A 23,595-nucleotide genomic window follows, 5' to 3' on the forward strand; every position below is an offset into this window, starting at 1 on the left:
CTTGCACAGGGAAGAAAAATGTCAAGGCTACCATAATCCTATTCCAGGTCAGGGGTGAGAGAGATCAGATCCCAGGTTTCTGCTGAATGCAGTGCCCACAATATGAACCAAGCAAAATAGTGTCAGTACTCCTCACGCAGCAATGCCTCTGTTGAGGGAAGCAGTGAGAGAGAAGGACTGAATCCTCATGTACAAAGAGAAATAAATCCCAACCTGAATGTTTATTTCAAGGGCTATTGACCATCTCAAAACACCACCCCAGTGTTACAGTACAACAGCTAAAAGCAAGAAGCAAGAAGTCTGATTCATCTCAAACACAATTTTCTCGCCTCTAGAATATTTAGGAAGTGCAACTTGAGTAACTCCCACATACCACCATTTACTAAGCATTTAGCATGAATTGGATGTTAAAAATGTAACCTTTATGTATCTGCTGGTTAAATCCACACATTGATAGTGCACATTTTCTCACACTGCTTGATCTTGGTGCTTGCAAAGCTGTGCACTGACTTCAGAGCATTTAAAATTACTTGGGCACACAGTTTGTGTCATCAGTGGTTTCCTCAATGACCTGCAAAGAACATGCTACTCAAAACCACCCAATTTCAGGTCTAATAAAATTAGCCAGACACATGTGGCACAAAAATAGGGGAATAACCACATCCTGAACCACTTGATGTAAGTATAAGCACAGCACTAGTGTGGATAGACAATCTGCAATCACCCCTCTCCTTCTATAATAAGCTGTGGCCTTCAGTGCTCATAACCAGAGCAGAAGAAAAATAATCCTTTTCCCAACTTGTCCTTTGCTTTATCCTGATAATTCCAGTTGGAAAGAGCAGCAAAGTACTTTTTGTCTGGTGTTTGAAAGACAAGAAAGTCAAAGGAAAGCAGTAGAAGCGTCTGCTGCCCTCCAGAGGAAAACCAAACGAAATGACAGCTCTAAAACACAAATGCAGACATGAAACTGAACAAGGGCTACTCCTGCTGACTTTTGAAACTGCTTTCTTTAGTAGATGATAATGAAATCAAGGAAAAGCCACTGGACTGAAAGGTGACTAGCAAACTAAAACTGTCAGTAGGGATGCTCGTCTAGATTGAACAGCTCCAAAACACCAAAAAGAGAAGGCTCCAGGGAGACTTTATAACAGCCTTCAGTATTGGAAGGGTGACTGCAGGATAAGTGGAGAGGGACTTCTCACAAAGGCATGGAGTGACAGGATAATGGCTTCAAAGTGGAAGCAAACAGATTTGGTTTAGAAATTAGGAGGAAATTCTTCCCCATGAGGGTGCTGAGGCAGTGGAACAGGTTGCCCAAAGAAGTTGTGGAGGCTCCAAGCCTGCAAATGTTCAAAAACAGGTTGGATGGGACCTCATGCAACCTGATCTAGTAGGATGTGTCCCTGCTTATGGTAGGGAGGTTGGAATGAGATGGTTTGTAAGGTTCCTTCCAACAAAAACCCTTCTATGGTTCTATTCATTTTAGTTTTATGCTGCAAAATCCACTCAAAAGTTATGTATTGAATGACCCAAAGCACACAGGAAAAAAAGCCAGCCCCTAATTTTCAGTTCATCAACTGCAAAACGAGAAGAAGAGCATCTCCCTGGCACACCAAACTACTGCAAGGGTAACTGCGTTTGAGACTGCAAGGGGCTCGGAGCGCTGACGCTCTCCGGGGTGAGTCATCCCTTACGGGAGCTGACGTCTGGCCTCTCTCCAAGGCAGGATCAGTTCCCCTTCCCAGCTACAGGAAATAAATCCCATGGCAATATGATTCGTCACAACCCCAAATCAAGGTGATGAGGCATAAAAGGTAGAAGTCCAGATGGAATGCCAAGAGATGAGAAGTAGCTTAGCATTTCCTGCACGAGAAAACAGATAAACCATGGCCCTGTCTCCCGCTGGTGCTATGCAGCACACAGAGCAACGCTGCAAGTTGAGCTATAAATATTCTGTGCCTAAATAAGTGTTTGGATAAATGCTGCCTTTCAAAAAGAATCCTTCAGTGTTTTCTGCTCTTGTACCAGCTGAAGAACACTTTTAAACAATCACGTTGAGAAAAATCAAGATGCTTACCTGACAGCCTCTGCTACGTTATTGGAAGTGTGACCTGATAAGGCATCGTGGAGGTTTCTGATGAAGTAATCTCTGTAGTCTTCAGGCAAGGCCATGAATGTTCCACCCATTACAATGAACTCTACTTTATCCACGCTGTGGCCCAGCTGCTTCAGCTGTAAAAGTCAAAGTGCCAGGGAAAAATTACCAATAAGGGATGCATCTAAAAGACTTCTCTGGAAACCACAGAATTCTGGCATGGTAAGATTCTGTCTTGAACTGGGGAGCCCAGAACCACACCCAGTATTACAGCCTCTATGGCAGTGTTAAGGCTCACTATGGCAGAGCAGAGGGAGAGGATAACCTCCTTTGACTTTCTCAATTCTTCTTAATCCACCCCAGGAACCCAGAGGCTTTCTTGGCCACAAGAGCACCCAGACATTCCTGCACTGCATTTCCTCCTTTGACTTTCTCAATTCTTCTTAATCCATGCCAGGAACCCAGAGGCTTTCTTGGCCACAAGAGCACCCAGACATTCCTGCACTGCATTTCCTCCTTTGACTTCCTCAATTCTTCTTAATCCACCCCAGGAACCCAGAGGCTTTCTTGGCCACAAGAGCACCCAGACATTCCTGCACTGCATTTCCTCCTTTGACTTCCTCAATTCTTCTTAATCCACCCCAGGAACCCAGAGGCTTTCTTGGCCACAAGAGCACCCAGACATTCCTGCACTGCATTTCCTCCTTTGACTTCCTCAATTCTTCTTAATCCACCCCAGGAACCCAGAGGCTTTCTTGGCCACAAGAGCACCCAGACATAACTGCACTGCATTTCCTCCTTTGACTTCCTCAATTCTTCTTAATCCACCCCAGGAACCCAGAGGCTTTCTTGGCCACAAGAGCACCCAGACATTCCTGCACTGCATTTCCTCCTTTGACTTCCTCAATTCTTCTTAATCCACCCCAGGAACCCAGAGGCTTTCTTGGCCACAAGAGCACCCAGACATTCCTGCACTGCATTTCCTCCTTTGACTTCCTCAATTCTTTTTAATCCATCCCAGGAACCCAGAGGCTTTCTTGGCCACAAGAGCACCCAGACATTCCTGCACTGCATTTCCTCCTTTGACTTCCTCAATTCTTCTTAATCCACCCCAGGAACCCAGAGGCTTTCTTGGCCACAAGAGCACCCAGACATTCCTGCACTGCATTTCCTCCTTTTGCAAACAACAAACCATTAGAATGGAATCATAGAATCAATCAGATTGGAAGGTGAGACCCTGGCCCAGGTTGCTCAGAGTGGTGGTAGATGCCCCATCTCTGGAACCATTCATTGCACGTCAGGTTGGAAGGGTTCTGAGCAACCTGATCTTGGTGAAGATAACCTTTCTCACTGTGGGGGGAGTTGAACTAGAAGACCTTTAAAGGTCCCTTCCAACCTAAACCGTTTTGTGACTCTATGATTCTGTGATGTCACCTCCATTTTCATCTTGCACATGTTTTTTTGTATGCTGCTTTGCACACTCTCATTCTTACGCTTGTTTAGGTGCATGTGACACGGACATGGTGACTTTCTGACTGTCACTGCAAATCTTTTCAGCAAGACTGTTGGTCAGATTATGAGGAACAGTGTGGCCAGCAGGACAAGGGAGGTTATTCTGCCCCTATACTGAACACTGGTCAGCCCACACCTTGAGTGCTGTGTCCAGTTCTGGGCCCCTCAATTCAAGAGAGATGTTGAGGTGCTGGAAGGTGTCCAGAGAAGGGCAACAAAGCTGGTGAGGGGCCTGGAACACAAATCCTATGAGGAGAGGCTGAGGGAGCTGGGGGTGTGCAGCCTGCAGAAGAGGAGGCTCAGGGGTGACCTCATTGCTGTCTACAACTACGTGAAGGGAGGCTGTAGCCAGGTGGGGGTTGGTCTCTTCTGCCAGGCAATCAGCAAGGGGGACACAGTCTCAAGTTGTGCTGGGGGAAGTCTAGTCTGGATGTTAGGAGGAAGTTGTTGGCAGAGAGAGTGATTGGCATTGGAATGGGCTGCCCAGGGAGGTGGTGGAGGCACCGTCCCTGGAGGTGTTGAAGCAAAGCCTGGCTGAGGCACTTAGTGCCATGGTCTAATTGACTGGCCAGGGCTGGGTGCTAGGTTGGACTGGATGATCTTGAAGGTCTCTTCCAACCTGGTTGTTTCTATGATTCTCTGATAGAATGCCAGTTTATCTTGAGTTGTGAAAGAAAATTAAATAGGCCTCCTGTTTCATGGTGTATTTGTCATGTCATAGAATCAACCAGGTTGGAAGAGACCTCCAAGATCATCCAGTCCAACCTAGCACCCAGCCCTGTCCAATCAACTAGACCATGGCACTAAGTGCCCCATCCAGTCTTTTCTTGAACACCTCCAGGGATGGAGACTCCACCACCTCCCTGGGCAAATACCTTTCCACTGATTTCTTATAAACCTCTAAAAAGAATCCTTCTGAAGTTACTTTTCTACCGCAAGGACACAGTCCACACACTGAGCCCAGCCAGATTACTTTGCAGAAGCAGAATTATTTGAGCCTGGCATCTTGCTGATGAAGTTACACTGGTTCCATTTTAAAGCTAGTTTAGATATGGCCAGTAGGAAAAGTTTCCTTGCACCTGCTTTAGTCCAAGCAGAACTAACTTCCCTTCAGACTTGGAGGAGAAAAGGATTACATCAAATCCACAGAGGATTTTCCAGTGGCTTTGGAGATAAACAGGAAATCAGTCAAAGCAGAAGAGGATTGAGAAACTCTTCTGATCTTCTAACTCTCTAGCAAAAACCTCCACAAAATCATTTTGGTAGGAAAGCCACCACTGCAGTGTTAAATTCCCCATGTAAGTAATTACCAAGAAACCTGCTGATGGTGTGGCTCTATCACAATGTGACACAGAGGTTAAACACTGCTGGCCTCAATTTAACCCACAGCTGGGTTAAAACACCAGAGACTGGCCTCCAGCTGATTTACAACCCTTTTAGCCTCCCCAAATCAGGTAATTAAAAGCATTCTAATTTTACAGGATTGAGAAGTAGGCCAGTGACAGCTGCATGAGGTTCTGCAAGTCAAAGTGCAGGGTCCTATGTCTGGGCTGGACCAACCCTAGGCAAAAATACAGGCTGGGCACAAAGAGGGTTGACAGTAGCTCTGAAGAAACAGACTTGGGTGCACTTATTGATGAGAAGCTCCCCATGAGACAGCAGTGCCCACATGCAGCCCAGAAGGCAAACTCAGTCCTAGGCTGCATCAAGAAGAGTGTGGCCAGCAGGGCAAGAGAGGTGACTCTGTCCCTTCGCTCTTCTGAGATCCCACTTCAAATACTGTGTCTAGCTTTGGTGTCCTCATCATAAGCAGGACACGGAGCTGTTGGAGTGTGTCCAGAGGAGGGCCACAAAGATGACCCAAAGGCTGCAACACCTCTGCTATGAGGATAAGCTGAGGGAATTGGAGTTATTCAGCCTAGAGTGGCCTCCTTAGAGCTGCCTTCCAGTACATGAAGGGATCATACAGGAAGGTTGGAGAGGAACTCTTCCAAAGGATGTCCAGCACAAGCACAAAGGGGAATAGTTTTATGCTGATGGAGAGTAGGTTCACACTGGATCTTAGAAGAAGCTCTTTCAGTACAAGAGTGGTGAGACTCTGGAATAGGCTGCCCAGGAAAGTTGTGAATACTCTGCCCTGGAGGTGTTTAAGTCCAGAATGGATGAGGCTTTGGTTGAGAGGCATCCCTGCCCAGGGCAGAGAGGTTGGAGTAGATGATCTCTAAGACCCTTTCCAACCCAAGCCATTCTATGATTCATTCTATGACTGTATTTTCATCACCATCACAATGCATTCCACCTTTCACTGTAAAACTTTACCTGCTCCACCCTGTGTCTCGTTTGGAGATAGGGATCATATCTCGCCCGAATGGCCCTCATGGAGGTTGGCTGAAAGACAGAAGGAGATAAATGTTGCAAACTTATTGTTTTTAAAGAACACTTTTAAAAAGGAAAAAAAAAAGACAACCATTAGCACTGAAATGGATGGGAAGTTTTCAAATCCTAACTGACCCTAAAGTTCTCAAACCAACAACCAAAGAGTTCAATCAACGGTGGAAAACAAATGCATCCCCTTAGGTTTCAAGTTACAAGAAGATCTATTTCCATCCTGAGAGGGTAACATGACACAAAGACTGACAGAGTCTTTCACATTTTTAGCACATTCCAACAGAATGGGTGAGGAATCATTGTCATGAGTCACCAAAAAAAGATTGCAAAGAATCACAAACAAAATGGTGTTCAAAATATCACTTCCTTCTCCCTCTCCCCCCGCTATGAGGACAACAAGGTGCTGAAGCGCCATGAGGATGATCAGAGGGCTGGAGCTCTCCTCCTATGGAGACAGACTGAGAGAGTTTGGGCTGTTCAGTCTGGAGAAGACAAGGCTCTTACTGTGGCCTTTCAGTATCTGAAGGAGGTCTACAAGAAAGTTGCTGAGGGACTTTTCAGGATGTCAGGTAGTGATAGGACTAGGAGGAATGGAGCAAAACTAGAAGTGGGGACACAGTGTGGCCAGTAGGACAAGGGAGGTTACTCTGCCCCTGGACTCAGCACTGCTCAGGCCACACCTTGAGTGCTGTGTCCAGTTCTGGGCTCCTCAATTCAAGAGAGATCTTGAGGTGCTGGAAGGTGTCCAGAGAAGGGCAATGGAGCTGGTGAGGGGCCTGGAGCACAGCCCTGTGAGGAGAGGCTGAGGGAGCTGGGGGTGTGCAGCCTGGAGAAGAAGAGGCTCAGGGCTGACCTCACTGCTGTCTACAACTACCTGAAGGGAGGCTGTAGCCAGGTGGGGTTGGGCTCTTCTGCCAGGCAAGCAGCAATAGAACAAGGGGACACAGTCTCAAGTTGTGCTGGGGGAAGTATAGGCTGGATGTTAGGAGGAAGGAAAGTTGTTGTCAGAGAGAGTGATTGGCATTGGAATGGGCTGCCCAGGGAGGTGGTGGAGTCACTGTCCCTAGAGGTGTTGAAGAAAAGCCTGGCTGAGGCACTTAGTGCCATGGTCTAGTTTACTGGACAGGGCTGGGTGCTAGGTTGGAGTGGATGATCTTGGAGGTCTCTTCCAGCCTGGTTGATTCTGTGAATGTGTATAAGTTCTTCACCATGAGGGTGTCGAGACACTGAAACAGGTTGCCCAGGGAGGTGGTAGAAGCCCCATCCTTGGCAGTTTTGAAGGCCAGGCTGATGGGCCTCTGAGAAACCTGGCAGGGAGGTTGGTGCTAGATGATCCTTGAGGTCTCTTCCAACACTGACAACTCTATGACCTAGAGGATAATCTTCTGAGGCATGTCTGAGGGAACTGGGGTTGTTTAGCCTGGAGAAAAGGAGGCTCATTCTCTACAATCACTTGAAAGAAGGCTCATGGTCTGTCTACATGTACCTGAAAGCACTGGAGTGAGGTGGAGGTCATTCTCTTCTCTTAAGGAACAAACAACAGACAAGGAGAGGAAATGGCCTTAATTTGTGCCAGGGGAAGTTTAAAGAAGCTCTAAATCTAAGAATGCTGCTTAGATCACTTTTGTGCAAGTGAAGAGACAGAACAGAAAAAAGGCATAAAAATCAGGCTGGAAAAGACCTTTAAGATCATGGAGTCCAACCATTAACTCAGCACTGCCAGGTCACCGCTAAACCATGTCCCTCAGCACCACATGTGGATGGTTTTTCAGTCCCTTCTAGAATAGTGACTCCACCACTTCCCTGGACAGTCTGTTTCACATCTTGACAACCCTACTGGTGACGGAATTGTTCCCCATGTCCAACACAAACCTGCTCTGACACAACTTGAGGCCCTTTCCTTTTGTTCTTCTCCTGTCCTGAGGCCTCCTGATGCTATTCAACTTCTTCCTGAGCAGCTCTGAGAAGAAGTCTGAATCAGTTTTCTCTTTTCATGGAATCAGCCAGGTTGGAAGAGACCTCCAAGATCATCCAGTCCAACCTGGCACTCAGCCCTAGCCAGTCAACTAGACCATGGCACTAAGTGCCTCAGCCAGGCTTTGCGACTCCGCCACCTCCCTGGGCAGCCCATTCCAATGCCAATCACTCTCTCTGACAACAACTTCCTCCTAACATCCAGCCTAGACTTTCCCGGGCACAATTTGAGACTGTGTCCCCTTCTTCTCTTGCTGCTTGCCTGGCAGAAGAGACCAACCCCACCTGGCTACAGCCTCCCTTCAGGGAGTTGTAGACAGCAATGAGGTCAGCCCTGAGCCTCCTCTTCTGCAGGCTGCACACCCCCAGCTCCCTCAGCCTCTCCTCATAGAGTCTGTGTTCTAGGCCCCTCACCAGCTTTGTAAACCCATCCTGAGCCACAAGTGAAACCATGTGTTTCTACTGGACTGTTTAGTGAGGAAAATTCTGACACAGACTGCTAGCTCTCATTGGAATTACAGCCAGCATTCTTTTCCATAAACTATAAGCAGCAGCATCCCATGGGAGACAGCAATGTCGCCTTCAGCTGCTCCTATTCACTCATGGCTTTCCACAGCTGGAGATTCAGATTAGCAGCTATTTCCACACCACCAATTTTGGGACAGAGCCATGATGCTGCACTTGCTCTGCCCAGAATCACATCTTGCTTTACAGCACATTGCATGTGAAAAAGCATAAACAGCAGCAAGGTGAGGAGGAAGAAACAACTCCTACAACAATTGAGAAGAACTTCCAGTCTCACAGTTATTTTAGATTTTGAAGTTTCTGAAGTCTGATTTTGGTTTTCATTCATTCTCTCAACAGAAATGCATTTGCAGAATAAAAGAGCAGCCTAACAGAAGGTTATAGAACATAGGCAACAAGTTAAGTCAAAGCAAAAAAAAGACCTCATATCCAGTGTAGGACTGTGTTGAATATTCAAAATCAGAATCAGGTCCACCAGGGCAGTACCTGCAAATGTAAGAAGACAGAAACCAAACATTAAACTCAAACAATTGTGATGACTTCATCTGTCTGAGGTACAGGTACACAGGAGGGTGCAGGCTGAGCCAACGTGGCTTTAACTACAGCACCTCTCATCAGAAATACAGAGCAACACAAATTTGAGACAGCCTGACCACAAGAACATGCCAACTGCTCTCCTGCATCCCAAGAGCTCTCATGTAGGCAAAAGCAAATCCAGAAAAGGAAAGTTTTATTAGCTCAAGCACTAAGGTACCTTAATGCTGCAATACTGCTTCCAGACTAAAGCTGACTCAGGATTAGACAGCTCAAAGGCATGGGGCACTGGAAAGAATAATCATGTGTCTGCATCACCTTATGCTGAAGTTTATCCCCAAGTTTCTGCTCCAGCTTTTGCATCATTTTGGTGCCCTTCTCTAGACCCATGCCCTTCTAGTGCTGAGGTCTCCAGAGCTGGACACAGTACTCCAGGTGAGGTCTAGACAGAGCAGAGCCACCAGCATTCCAAGAGCACTTCAGAACAATACAGTCTATCTACTCCAAATAACCACATAGCAGTCTAATACGAAATCAGTTTCTGCACCTATATGTCCTGTCTGAAATGCTTGTTTCTGTGACACTGCAAGAGAAACTTGCTACTGTGACAGAATCACTGCTAGAGAAGCTTGCTACTATCACAGAATGACTGCTAGCCAGGAGAAGAATGCTACAAGCAGAATGTAATTAAAAGGAATAGAAATTAATTCTGGAGGGTCCTCAGCCTTCTTTGAGGGCTGCAGGATTAATAACCAATCTACAGCCATGCTGTGCTCAAAGATCACCTGACACAGAAGGGTTGACAACCTCTTCTACTGTAGCTGCAGAGGCTGGGCACCTCCAACAGTAAAACTAACAGAAAAGCAACAGCAGTCAGCATATTGCTGCTTACAGCACAGACCTCCAATGCACAGGACCCAAGATAATGTCATCTCTATCAAATCAGACACATTCAGTTCACAGCATAATTGATTAGCTTCCTCACTGCCTGCCCTGCAAACTCAACCCAAGACATCTGTCACCATTATAAAATTAATTACCAAATTACCCTGGCCAAATTAATTTGCTGGCAAAAGTTGTGTGATCCAGCTGAAGACATTTCATACACGTAATTACCTGGAACATCTTGAACAGAAGAGCTGCTCATGCAAAAACAAGGAGGGAGCCAGCTTGCTCCTGCTAGGCAGCTGACAGTGGAACACACTCCTTTGTGAGGAATGGCAAGGTGGGGAGAAGAGTCACAGAATGCCAGGGGTTGGAAGGACCAGTAAAGACCATCCAGCCCAATACCCCTGAGAGAGCAGGGTCACCTAGAGCAAGTCACACAGGAATGAATCCAGACAGGTTTTGCATGCCTCCAGAGAAAGACTCCACAACCCCTCTGGGCAACTTGTTCCAGGGCTCTGGCAGCCTCACAGTGAAAAAGTCTTTCCTAATGTTCATGTGGAACCTCCTCTGCTCCAGTTTGCACCTCTTGCCCCTTGTCCTGCCATTGGACATCACTGAGCAGAGCCTGGCTCCATCCTCCTGACTCTTGCCCTTCACATCTGTGGTAGTTTGAGGGATCCTAGTTCCCCCTTAAACAAAGCCAAAAGGACAGGGGCCCAGCCCAGAGTGATGGACCTGCTTGTCCCAGGATATTGTGATGTTGTTATTCTCTTCCTTTTCTGGTACCACAGCTTAGAAGTGGCCAAGAGAGCCAATGGCATCCCAGTCTGGCTCAGGAGCAGTGTGGCCAGTAGGACAAGGGAGGTTAATCTGCCCCTGGACTCAGCACTGCTCAGGCCACACCTTGAGTGCTGTGTCCAGTTCTAGGCTCCTCAATTCAATGTTGAGATACTGGAAGGTGTCCAGAGAAGGGGAAGGAAGCTGGTGAGGGGCCTGGAGCACAGCCCTGTGAGGAGAGGCTGAGGGAGCTGGGGGTGTGCAGCCTGGACAAGAGGAGGCTCAGGGCTGACCTCATTGCTGTCTACAACTACCTGAAGGGAGGCTGTAGCCAGGTGGGCATTAAGTGCCTCATCCAGGCTTTTTTTGAACACCGCCAGGGACGGCAATTCCACCACCTCCCTGGGCAACAACTTCCTCCTAACATCCAGCCTAGACCTCCCCTGACACAATTTGACACTCTGTCCCCTTCTGCTGCTGCTTGCCTGGCAGCAGAGCCCAACCCCACCTGGCTACAGCCTCCCTTCAGGGAGTTGCAGACAGCAACGAGGTCACTCCTGAGCTTCCTCTTCTGCAGGCTGCACACCCCCAGCTCCCTCAGCCTCTCCTCACAGGGCTGTGCTCCAGGCCCCTCACCACCTTCCTTGCCCTTCTCTGGACACCTTCCAGCACCTCAACATCTCTCTTGAATTGAGGAGCCCAGAACTGGACACAGTACTCAAGGTGTTGCAAGCTAAAGAGCCCCAACTCCCTCAGCCTTTCCTCACAAGGGAAATGTTCCACTCCCTTAATCATGTTTCTGGCAGTCTTTTAAAATAAATGAACTGACATGGCTAAGAAAAGGACAGATTTTAGTCCACAGGCTCTTCAGAGGTAATGTACTTCAAGGGAGGAACAGCTCGAGTTCCTCCATTCAAATAAAACTCAGAAGTCATCCCCTTCATGCCAAAAGCTCTTGACAGCTGGAGGTCCTCCCTTCCATCTGTGCTCTCTTTCCATTCCAGAGTCAGGTAGAGCCAGGCCATCACACCAAAGAAGTCTGCAGACACCACCTGCCTCAGGTGGGTCTCAGCTGAGCAGTTTTCAGCCCGAGCTCTGTTTCTCGTCTGTAATGGTCTCCAATCTGCTTACCTAGCCAGTCAAGTGAACAACCACCTGCACACCCTGACACAGTAACACAACTTACATCTGAGCACTGACAGGTACTCCTGGTTACTACATTCATGCAACTGTGTATAAACTACATTAAGTAGGGTTTGGCTGATGAAAGAAAAAGGTTTTTCCCTTGCAGAAAAAGAAGCATAATGTAAAAGTATCAGCAAGTTGCAAATCTGTGCTCGCACAGAATGCTTTAGATGGAGACCTTTAAAGGTCATCTAGTCCAACCCCTCTGCAGTCAGCAGTGACATCTTGAATTACAGCAGGTTGCTCAGAGCCCTGTCCAACCTGACCTGGAACAGTTCCAGGGAAAAGGCATCTAGCAACTCTCTATCTAGCCTGAATCTCTCCTGTTTTGATTTAAATCCATCACCTCTTGTCCTGTCACAGCAGACTCTGATAAAAAGTCTGTCCCCAGCTTTCTAATCAGCTCTGGGTACTGAAAAGCCACAGTAAGGTCTTCCTGCAGCCTTCTCTTCTCCAGGCTGTACAACTCCAACTCCCTCAGCCTGTCCTCAGAGTAGATGGGTTCCAGCCCTCACATCATTTTAGGGACCTCCTCTGGACCTGCTCCAACAAGTCCATCTCTCTCCTGTGCTGAGAATCCCAGAACTGGAGACAGCACTGCAGGAGGGTTCTCACCAGAGCAGAGGAGCAGAATCCCCTCCCTCAACCTGCTGGCCACCCCGGTTTGGATGCAGCCCAGGACACAGCAGAGAAAGCAACTGTGAGTACACATTGTCAGCTTCTTTCCAGCTTTTCACCCACCAGCACCCCTGAGTCCTTCTCCACAGGGCTGCTCTGCATCCCTTCACCCCCAGCCTGGATTGATACTGGAGGTTGCCCTGATCCAAGTGCAGGACTTTCCATGTGGCCTTGCTGAATCTCATGCAGTTCCCACAGGCCCACTTGCCAAGAGCACCCAGGGCCCTCTGGATGGATCCCATCCCTCAGGCACATCACCTTCACCACGCAGCTTGGTTTCATATGCAAACTTGCCAAAGGTGCACTCAATCCCATCATTTATGTCACAGAGGAAGACATGAGAAAGAAAGGAAGCCTGTCTCCTGTACAAAGCTAATGCAAGGCTAGATTTATACAGAAAGACTGGCAAAGAGTGATCTTATTCACTTAGGCTGTCATACTTACACACATATGTTGCCTGTAAAGTTAATGTGGGGACACCTGTGTGGTTTGCACATCACAGCCACAACAGCAATCTGGAAGAAGCAGAGTGAAAGGAGGAAAATTACAGCAATTGCTTCTGAAGTGACTAAAATGAAGTGCATCTTAGAAGGCTATGTATATACATGCATCTGTAAGGCTACTGAAAGATGTTTACTGCTTAGCCTGCTAACCTAGAGCATCTGTGCATTAACTCATGAAGGACACTGTACTGGCCTGTACTCAGCATTGGTCAGGCCACACCTTGAGTACTGGGTCCAGTTCTGGCCTCCTCAATCCAAGAGAGATATTGAGATACTGGAATGTGTCCAGTAATTCTAACTTCCAGTACTTAAAGGATGTCTACAAGAAAGATGGGGTGAGAGTCTTTGTCAGGGGTGTAGTGATAGGACAAAGAGTAAAGGTTTTAAACTAAAAGAGAGGAGATTTGGACTTAAGGAAGAAATTGTCCACTGTAAGAGTGGTGGAACACTGGCACAGGTTGCCTCGAGACATGCCCTGGAAACATTCCAGGTCAGGTTGGATGGGGCTGTGAACAACCTGATCTAGTTGAAAACGTCACTGTTTGCTGCAGAAGGGTTGGGCTAGATGACCTTTAAAAGTCCCTTTCAAGCCACACCATTCTAGGACTCTATGATTTTTGTTCACTGAGAGAGCCTGCAGATGAAGCTACAATGTCTCTACAGCAAGCAAAAAGAAAGGCACGCTCCTCTTCAACAATTATCTCCACATTTCCTCTTCCTCTTCTTCTAAACGTTTTGAAAGCACAGCATTACTGTCTACAACTACCTGAAGGGACATTGTAGCCAGGTGGGGAGTGGCCTCTTCTCCCAGGTAACCAGCAATAGAACAAGGGGACACAGTCTCAAGTTGTGCCAGGGGAGGTATAGGCTGGATATTAGGAGGAAGTTCTTCACAGAGAGAGTGATTGGCATTGGAATGGGCTGCCCAGGAAGGTGGTGGAGGCACTGTCCCTGGGGGTCTTGGATAGGGCTGGGTGCTAGGTTGGACTGGATGATCTGGGAGGTCTCTTCCAACATGGTTGATTCTATGGCAAGCTATAAGCTGGCAATGCAGCCAGTGTGTCTGTATTAAACCTTCTGGGCACTCAGTATCTTGGTCTTTGAAAACAATTAAATGCACCAATTAAACAATATAAATAAGTAATTAATAATAATTAAATGCAATATTTGATCTGGGGGCAGATGTGGCTGGGTTGGAGGGCAGAAGGGCTCTGCAGCAGGACCTTGACCGCCTGGACAGATGGGCAGAGTCCAATGGGATGGTGCTCAATAGCTCCAAGTGTAGGGTGCTGCACTTTGGCCACAACAACCCCATGCAGAGATACAGGCTGGGGTCACAGTGGCTGAGAGCAGCCAAACAGAGAGGAATCTGGGGGTGCTGATTGATACCCACCTGAACACGAGCCAGCAGTGTGCCCAGGTGGCCAAGAGAGCCAGTGGCATCCTGGCCTGCATCAGGAATGATGTGGTCAGCAGGAGCAGGGAGGTCGTTCTGCCCCTGGACTCTGCACTGGTTAGACCACACCTTGAGTGCTGTGTTCAGTTCTGGGCCCCCCAGTTTAGGAGGGACATTGAGATGCTTGAGCGTGTCCAGAGAAGGGCGACGAGGCTGGGGAGAGGCCTTGAGCACAGCCCTACGAGGAGAGGCTGAGGGAGCTGGGATTGGTTAGCCTGGAGAAGAGGAGGCTCAGGGGTGACCTTATTGCTGTCTACAACTACCTGAGGGGTGGTTGTGGCCAGGAGGAGGTTGCTCTCTTCTCTCAGGTGGCCAGCGCCAGAACGAGAGGACACAGCCTCAGGCTGAGCCAAGGGAAATTTAGGCTGGAGGTGAGGAGAAAGTTCTTCACTGAGAGAGTCATTGGACACTGGAATGGGCTGCCCGGGGAGGTGGTGGAGTCGCCGTCCCTGGAGCTGTTCAAGGCAGGATTGGACGTGGCACTTGGTGCCATGGTCTGGCCTTGAGCTCTGTGGTAAAGGGTTGGACTGGATGATCTGTGAGGTCTCTTCCAAGCTGGTTGATTCTATGATAGTATGTTAATGAGAGCAGAAGAGGAGTTGAGGAAGAGAATGATGTAGTGCTTACCCCACTAGCAGTCCTTATAGGCTTAGCCTTCAGCTTCGGGACCAGCACCTTGCGGTACTGTGGTGGAACGGCAGCGATGATGTCCACCAACCGCGGCTGCGCTGAAAGTCCATACTTAGCTGATGTCTTCGTTTTCAGCCTGCAAGCAGAAATACCTTCAATTAACAGCTCCATTCCAACTTGCAGCTCCATGTTCCACACTTTCCTCTTCAAAGAATCCCAGAAACATTCCAGTTGGAAAAGATCCTCTGGATCACCAAGTCCAACCCAGAATCCTGCTCTACAAAGTTCACCCTAAACCATAACCCCATATCCAAACAACTTTTAAACATATCCAGGGTTGATGGCTCAATCACCTCCCTGGACAGCTCATTCCAATGCCTGACCACTCTTTCCCTGAAAAAAATCTTCCTAATGTCCAGTCTAAACCCACCTTGGTGCAGCTCGAGGCCATTCCCTCTTGTTCTGTCACTATTTACCTGTGAGAAGAGACCAGCACCAAACTTTCCACATCCTTTCAGGTAGCTGTAGACAGCAACAAGGCCTCCCTTCAGCCTGCTCTTTTTCAAACTACACAGTCCCAGCACCTTTAGTCACTCCTCCTGAGATTCATTCTCTCGGCCCTTCACCAGCTTCTTGCCCTGCTCTGCACTCACTCCAGCACCTCCACATTCCTCTTGTATTGAGGTGCCCAAAACTGAACACAAACTTCAAAGTGTGGGAGTGACAGGGAGATCTGAGGTTTTCTTAGATTGCCTTCCCAGGTGAAAAACCTTTCAGTAATTCCTTACAACAGCTGCATTAAGCATCAGGGCTCTGAAAGTCAAACTCCAAACACAGCAGATATGCAACAATTGCCAGAGGTTTTACTGTGTGTGTTTTAGGGTTAGGGTTTTTAATCAAAACACCATGAAAGCAGCCCACAGGCTCTGGCTCACCTGGTTTCAGTGACTTCATTATTTTCCATGACTTCCACATGATTGAGCTCTGCACACACAGATTAATTTTTAAGATATCTGTCAGTTATGTCCAGCATCAGCAAAAAGGTTTCTAATTGTATGATGTAAACCACAGAATCACAGCGTGGTGGGGGGGTGGAAGGGACCTCTGAAGATCACCTAGTCCAAGCCATTCCTGCTAAAACAAGGTGACTCTGAGTTGCCCATAACTGCACCCAGGCACATATGGAACCCCTCCAAAGAAGGAGACTTCACAACCAATCTGGACAGCCTGCTCCAGAGCTCCAGCATTCTCACAGGAAAGAACTTTTTTCTTCTGTTAAAGTGGAACTTCCTGAGTTCCAGTCTGTGCCTGTTGATTCTTGTCCTGTCACTAGACAGCAGTGAAGAGTCTGGTCCCATCCTCCTATCCCTCACCCTTTGGATGTTGATCAGCATTGGGAAGATCTCCTCTTGATCTGCTCTTCTTTCTAAACGGCCCAAGGTCTCTTACACTTTCACAGGCTCACAGGATATTAGGGGCTGGAAAAGACCCAAGGCGATCATCAAGTTCAACCCCCCCTGCCAGAGAAGGACAACACTATCTAACACAGATCACAGAGGAACACATCCAGACAGGCCTTGAAAGGCTCCAGAGAAGGAGACTCCACAACCTCTCTGGGCAGCCTGTGCCAGTGCTCTGGGACCCTTACAGTAAAGAAGTTCTCCCTTGTGTTGAGGCAGAACCTCTTTTGCTGCAACTTACACCCATTGCTCCTTGTCCTGTCCCAGGGAGCAGTGAGCAGAGCCTGTCCCCCATCTCCTGGCCAGCCCTCAGATATTTATAAACATTTATCAAATCCCCTCTAAATCTTCTCTTTTCCAGACTAAACAGCCCCAGGTCCCTCAGCCTCTCCTCAAAAGCCATGCCCTCCAGTCTGCTAATCATCCTCGGAGCCCTCTGCTGGACCCTCTCCAACAGATCCCTGTCCCTCTTCAACTGAGGAGTCCAAAACTGAACACAGTATTCAAGATGAGGTCTCACCAGGGCACTTTCCTCATCACAGAGATGCTTCAGTCTCCTCAGCATCTTTGTAGGTTCTTCCGGACTCTTTACAGCAGTTCCCCATCCCTCTTGAACTGTGGAGCCCAGAACTGGACACAGTATTCCAGACGTGGCCTCACTAGGGCCAGAGTAGAGAGGGAGGAGTAGGAAACAGTGGAACAAACTCAGGTTTTTTCCACTTTGTGTAAGTAAAGAAGGAAGAAAGTTCTGTGAACAACTTCATCTATAACACCCTGCTAAGGAAATCTGATATAAACTTTACCCCTAGATTTATCTTTCCTTTCCTTAATGGAACTGACTTTGGGACTACCCAAGGACAAACACAAATGAAAACACTTTTAAAAAGGCAAGGACAAATCTCTTAAGAGTTTTTCACCAATACAAGCCTATTTTGTCCTCTAAGCATTGCCAGTGAAGTAGAAAATCACTCTAGAAAGTAAAAACCTTGGCGCCTTCATTAGTAGATAACAATAAGAGAAATGAGAGTAGTCTGTGAAAACAAAACATTTTGAAGCAAACATAACAGACTCTATGGGGTACATTGATTCACTCTTTGGTGTCATCCCAGAGAGACTTACTTGTTCAGATTCACATCTCTTCCTTGCTCATGAGCCTCAATTAACTGCTTTATGATGTCAGCTATCGTCATCATCATCAGCTCTGCATGGCTGAGGTCTCCTGAAATGAGAAAACAACAACAAACCATGTGTATAGCCAAAGCTTTCTAAGGGCTGAGGACAGCCTGGGCCCACCTGCTCTGGCATTCATTGTTTTGTATCTCCAACAACTGTTATCTACAGAGGGAATTCTCCCTCCGTGTTACACTCTGGGGTAATTTAGTCTGGAAAAACTTTCTCACTTTCTACAATTCCCTGAAACAAGGTGTGCTGGTTTGAGGCTAACTGGAATATTTCAGTGAGAAGAATCAGAATCATAGGATGAGAGAATCACAGAATCAACCAGGTTGGAAGAGACCTCCAAGATCATCCAGCCAAGCCTATCACCCAGCCCGAGCCAATCAACTAGACCATGGCACTAAGTGCCATTTTAACAGCTGTGCTGAATGTAGACCCACATGAAAGATGCACCACAGTGATGCTCCCACCTGGTTTCTCTTTGCAGATACTTCTGTGGGGCAGTGCAGGTCAGTGCTATCCCTGTGCTGCCCCTACATAAAATCACAGAATCATGCAGGTTGGAAGAGGCCTCCAAGCTCAGCCACTCCAACCTAGCACCCAGCCCTGGCCAAGCAACCAGACCATGGCACTAAGTGCCTCAGCCAGGCTTGGCTTCAACACCTCCAGGCACAGAGACTCCACCACCTCCCTGGGCAGCCCATTCCAATGCCAATCACTTTCCCTGTGAAGAACTTCCTCCTAACATCCAGCCTAGACATCTCCCAGCACAACTGGAGACTGTGTCCCCTTTTTCTCTTGCTGCTTGCCTGGCAGAAGAGACCAACACCACCTGGCTACAGCCTCCCTTCAGGCAGCTGCAGACAGCAATGAGCTCTGCCCTGAGCCTCCTCTGCTGCAGGCTGCACACCCCCAGCTCCCTCAGCCTCTCCTCACAGGGCTGTGCTCCAGGCCCCTCAGCAGCTTCCTTGCCCTTCTCTGGGCACCTTCCAGTACCTCAACATCTCCCTTGAACTGAGGAGCCCAGAACTGGACACAGCACTCATGGTATGGCCTGACCAGTGCTGAGCACAGGGGCAGAATAACCTCCCTCATCTTTTTTGTCCCACATTCTATGATGTTCGTCCCCTTTGAGCAAAAAGCCCAGCAACATCCTGATTGCCCTGCCCTCAGCACCTCATCCCACGTCTGATAAGCAGGGGATCAGCCAGGAGCAAGATGAAACTCCTGCGCGCCCAGGCGGGGCAGAAGTCTGCCTGCCGGTGCCAGCATCTAACTGACCGGTGAGGAGAGGGCAGGCAAAAGGGACTCACAGCGCAGCGCCAAGTCCCTCCAACCCTCCAGGAAGGCCGGAGCTGGCCCTTCGCCCGCCTCCAAAACAAGGCGGAGGGGTCGGAGCAAGGTCTGGCCTCGCTTTCACACTCCACGCATGAGCGCAGCGTTACGAGCGGTGGCCGAGCCCTGCCGCTGCACCGCTCCCACCCCCGACGGGAGCCCTGCCCCGCAGCACGCCCAAACCCTACGGAACGCGCTGCCTTTCGGCCCCTCCTTCCGCACACGCAGGGCCGAGGAAGGTGCTCAGGCTCTGCCCCCCGCCCTCAGCTTCTGGGAGCGCGTCAGAGAGCACCCCGCGGCCGCAGCTCAGTACCTTTCCCCTTCTGCCTCATGCTGCCGGCAGCCTCAGCAGCCCCCTCACGGCCCGGGCCGCCGCCTCTCGCCGTAAAGCACGGCCGCCCTCGCCGCGTCCCGCCGTAAAAGCGTCGTAGCTAGCGCCGCGCTGCCGCACGGCGCGGGGTGGCTGCTGGGAGCGCCGGGGCGCGGCCGTGCCGCCGCAGCGGAGCGGAGCGGAGCGGAGCGGAGCGGGGGGACACTGCGGAGCGGCCTCGGGCCGGCGCCGTCCCTCCCTGCCGTGTCCCTCCTGGAATCACTAAGCACTTAGAATCAGAGAGTCAGTCAGGGCTGGAAGGGACCACAAGGAGCAGCCAGTTCCAACCCCCCTGCCATGCCCAGGGACACCCTACCCTAGAGCAGGCTGCACACAGCCTCACACAGCCTGGCCTCAAACACCTCCAGCCATGGGGCCTCAACCACCTCCCTGGGCAACCCAGTCCAGCCTCTCACCACTCTCCTGCTCAACAACTTCCTCCTCACCTCCACTCTCAAGCTCCCCACCTCCAGCTTTGCTCCATTCCCCCCACTCCTGTCACTCCCTCACAGCCTCCAGAGTCCCTCCCCAGCTGTTTTGTAGGCCCCCTTCAGATGCTGGAAGGCCACAAGAAGGTCACCTGGGAGCCTCCTCTGCTCCAGCCTGCACAGCCCCAACTCTTTCAGTCTGTGCTCACAGCAGAGCTGCTGCAGCCCTCTGAGCATCCTCCTGGCCCTGCTCTGGACACACTCCAGCATCTCCACATCCCTCTTGGAATAGGGGGTCCAGAACTGGGTGCAGTACCCCAGGTGGAGGTACTGAATCACCGGAGCTGATCTCACTGATACCTGACGGGGCTGCAGCGATGTCAGTGGTAGGTTCGGGTCCCCTAAGGGCTCCCCGCCCGGCTTCGTGCCCTGCGCCCTGCCAGCGCTAGATGGTAGCAAAGCGCCGTGGAGTTACCGGAATTGTTTGTTTGGAGAAGACCTTGAAGAGCCTTAGGGCCAGGCGTTAATCCAGCACGGGCAAGTCCGCAGCCAAACTGGGTCCCTCCTCCACACGTCGACAGGAGCCTCTATGACAGGAGGGATGTGGAGATGCTGGAGTGTGTCCAGAGCAGGGCCAGGAGGATGCTTAGAGGCTGCAGCAGCTCTGCTGTGAGCATAGCCTGAAAGAGTTGGAGAAGAGGAGGCTCCAAGGAGACCTTGTTTGTGGCCTTCCAGGATCTGAAAGGGGCTACAAAAAAGCTGTGGAGGGACTTTTGAGGCTGTCAGGGAATGACAGGACTGGGGGGAATTGAGCAAAGCTGGAGGTGGGGAGATTGAGAGTGGAGGTGAGGAGGAAGTTGTTGAGCAGGAGAGTGGTGAGAGGCTGGAATGGGTTGCCCAGGGAGGTGGTTGAGGCCCCATGGCTGGAGGTGTTTAAGGCCAGGCTGTGTGAGGCTCTGGCCAGCCTGATCTAGAATCAATCAGAATAACCTCCCCTGTCCTGCTGGCCACACTGCTCCTGAGCCAGCCCAGGATGCCACTGGCTCTCCTGCCCACCTGGGCACACTGCTGCCTCATCTTCAGCTACTCTCTACCACTGCCCCCAGGTCCCTTTCTCCCTGGCTGCTCTCAGCCACTCTGTGCCCAGCCTGTAGCACTGCTTTGGCTTGTGGACAAATGCTGGGGAACATCCATGTGGGGAACTACCTACTCTTGTTTGCCAGAGCTTCACTGCTGTTGCCAGTTCTTGCTTGTGGCATCCTGGTCAAAGAGTAGATTCTGGTGGATCTCTGAATGATGTGAACCTGCCTGGACAAGAGAACAGGACTGCAGAGGAGGGAACAGCTAGCAAGGAAGAACAGGCCACCAAAAAGGAAAGCAAACAAACCAGGCCAATAAGCCAGCACCAAATGACAGAAAAAGAATGGAGAGGAATGCTGGTGACTACCAAGTAACCTGCTTTTATGATCTATGAGACCATGAACTGTGAGACCATCCTGCTTCTCCCACCTTGCTGGCAGGGTTTGGCAACATCCTGCCTGTACAAAGCAACATCCAAAGATGGAGCAGGTTGAAAATATGGTTTAGACCACTTGCTCCCATTACTACCTTTCTTCTTCCTCCAGGGCTTTTTGGAGAGCTGAATTCAGCTTCCTTCCTAGAGGATGTGCTGGGAGTGCCCTGCATTGTCTGGACCTGTCTACCTCTGATTTTACCTCCCCAGTGATCTCCCAGGTATCCTGTGCCAACCAGAAGTGTATCTGCGGTTTGGAGAGTGATTGTGCTCAGAGTGTGAGCTGTACAAACAGTTAAAAAGTAGCTGTCCTGGAAGGCCAGGGCATAGCTGGAGCTGAACTGGGCAAGGGATGCAAAAAAGAGCAAGAAGGGCTCTTATAGAGATGTCATCTAGAAAAGGAAGGTCAAAGAAAACATGCTGCCCTTGGTGAGCAAGGCTGGGAATCTGGTAACAACACATGAAGAGAAGGCTGAGGTGCTCAGTAACTTTTTTGCTTCAGTCTTCATCATCAACCTCTCTTCTCACACCTCTCAAGTTGATGGACTACAAGATGGGGACTGTGGGAGCAAAGTCCCTCACACTGTAAGGGAAGATCAGGTCCATGACTACCTGAGGATCCTGAATATGCATGAGACTGTGGGACCTGTTGAGATGCATCTCAGAGGCCTCAGGGAATTTGTTGATGTGGCTGCCAAGCCACTTCCTATGATATTTGGAGAGTCCTGGCAGTCAAGTCCCTGATGACTGGAACAAGGGTAAAAAGGAGGATCCCAGGAGGCCAGGCTGGATGGGGCTCTGGCCAGCCTCCTCTAGGGTAGGGTGTCCCTGCTCATGGCAGATGGGTTGGAACTGGATGATCCTTGTGGTTCCTTCCAACCCTGACTGATTCTATGATCCCAGGAACTTCCAGCCTGTCAGCCTCACCTCAGTGACTTGGAAAAATCATGGATTGGATCCTCCTATACTGTCCCAGGTTGCTCAGAGAAGAAGCATCATCATAGAATCAAAGAATGGCTTAGGCTGGAAAGGACCTCAGACATCATCTTCTTCAACTCCCCTGCTATGGGGAGGGAATGCCTCTTAACTAGAGTTGGTTGCCCAAGGGTTCATCCAGTCTGGCCTTGAACACCTCCAGGGAGGGGTTATCCACAACCATTCTGTGTAACCTATTCCAAAGTCTTGTCAGCTTCATACTGAAAGACTTCTTCCTAAGATCCAGTCTAGACCTGCTCTCCCTCAGTTTAAAACCATTCCCCCTTGTCCTGGCACATAGACACCCATAGGAAAAGTCCCTCTCCAGCTTTCCTGTAGGCTCCCTCCAGGTACTGGGATCAGACTTGATGCAAGGAGGAATTTTTTTATGCTGAAGGTGGTGGGACCCTGGCTCAGGTTGCCCAGAGAGGTGATTGCTGCCCCATCCTTGGAACCATTCCAGGTCAGTTTGGACAGGACCCTGAGCAACCTGCTCTAGTAGAATATGTCCCTGCTCACTGCAGGAGGGTTGGAATAAATGGCCTTTAAAGGTCCCTCCCAACCCAAACTGTTCCAAGAATTCAAGATTCTCTGAGTCTTTCCAGACATAATTTTTTTGCCATCAATTTTCTCAAACCCTTTGCAGCAACAAGAGACATTTCAGATGCAGACACACAGTCAGGGGTTGTCTGTGTCTCACTGTGCCCTGCTGGGGGCTAGCTGGGCTGTGAAGGCAGTTCCGTCATAGAACCAACCAGGTTGGAAGAGACCTCCAAGCTCAGCCAGTCCAACCTAGCATCCAACCCTACCCAATCAACTAGGCCATGGCACTAAGTTACTGGCTGGTTCATGTGCTGCACAGCATCATTCTGGAGGATGTCTTTGTGTGGTGCTGGGGATGGCACAGAGGACAGGACAGGTGGAATGCCCTTGCTGGATGCTCGCCCAGGTGATCGGTCTAAGAGCATGCCATCAGGGATGAGGTGACCCATTTCAAGCTGATTCTCACACTCCTAACCCAAACTCTACACCATGTCACTGCCTCCTCATCTCCTTAGCTCTTTGTTACGTGAGCTGAGCTCTGCTCTCCTCTTGTTATCAGTTTCATCTGCCCATTGCAGCAACTTTTTATCTTACCCTGAGCTGCTATCGTCAGCTGCTTCCCCTTTGCTGCAAGGTCTCCACGCTCTTCA

General features: G+C 49.5%; 1 protein-coding gene across 2 annotated transcripts in view; it reads right to left on the reverse strand.

The window, feature by feature from the left end:
- The window catches only part of ELP3 (elongator acetyltransferase complex subunit 3), a 153,791-nt gene extending 134,302 nt beyond the window's left edge, over positions 1-19,489 (reverse strand). The window contains exons 1-7 of one of the 2 annotated variants that reach the window (XM_064146646.1): positions 19,430-19,489; positions 17,725-17,824; positions 15,143-15,281; positions 13,001-13,071; positions 8,917-8,980; positions 5,927-5,995; positions 2,078-2,232 (exon numbers count right to left, since the gene is read on the reverse strand). In XM_064146646.1, coding sequence (XP_064002716.1) covers positions 2,078-2,232; positions 5,927-5,995; positions 8,917-8,980; positions 13,001-13,071; positions 15,143-15,281; positions 17,725-17,824; positions 19,430-19,448 — 617 coding nt within the window. In that variant the 5' untranslated portion in view covers positions 19,449-19,489. Of the gene's footprint in view, positions 1-2,077; positions 2,233-5,926; positions 5,996-8,916; positions 8,981-13,000; positions 13,072-15,142; positions 15,282-17,724; positions 17,825-19,094; positions 19,170-19,429 lie in introns of those variants that run through there. The other variant, XM_064146647.1, reaches the window with a different exon arrangement.
- Between the last annotated feature and the right edge of the window lie 4,106 nt (positions 19,490-23,595).

The sequence above is a fragment of the Pogoniulus pusillus genome, chromosome 7 (assembly GCF_015220805.1).
Source record: "Pogoniulus pusillus isolate bPogPus1 chromosome 7, bPogPus1.pri, whole genome shotgun sequence".
Lineage (NCBI taxonomy): Eukaryota > Metazoa > Chordata > Aves > Piciformes > Lybiidae > Pogoniulus > Pogoniulus pusillus.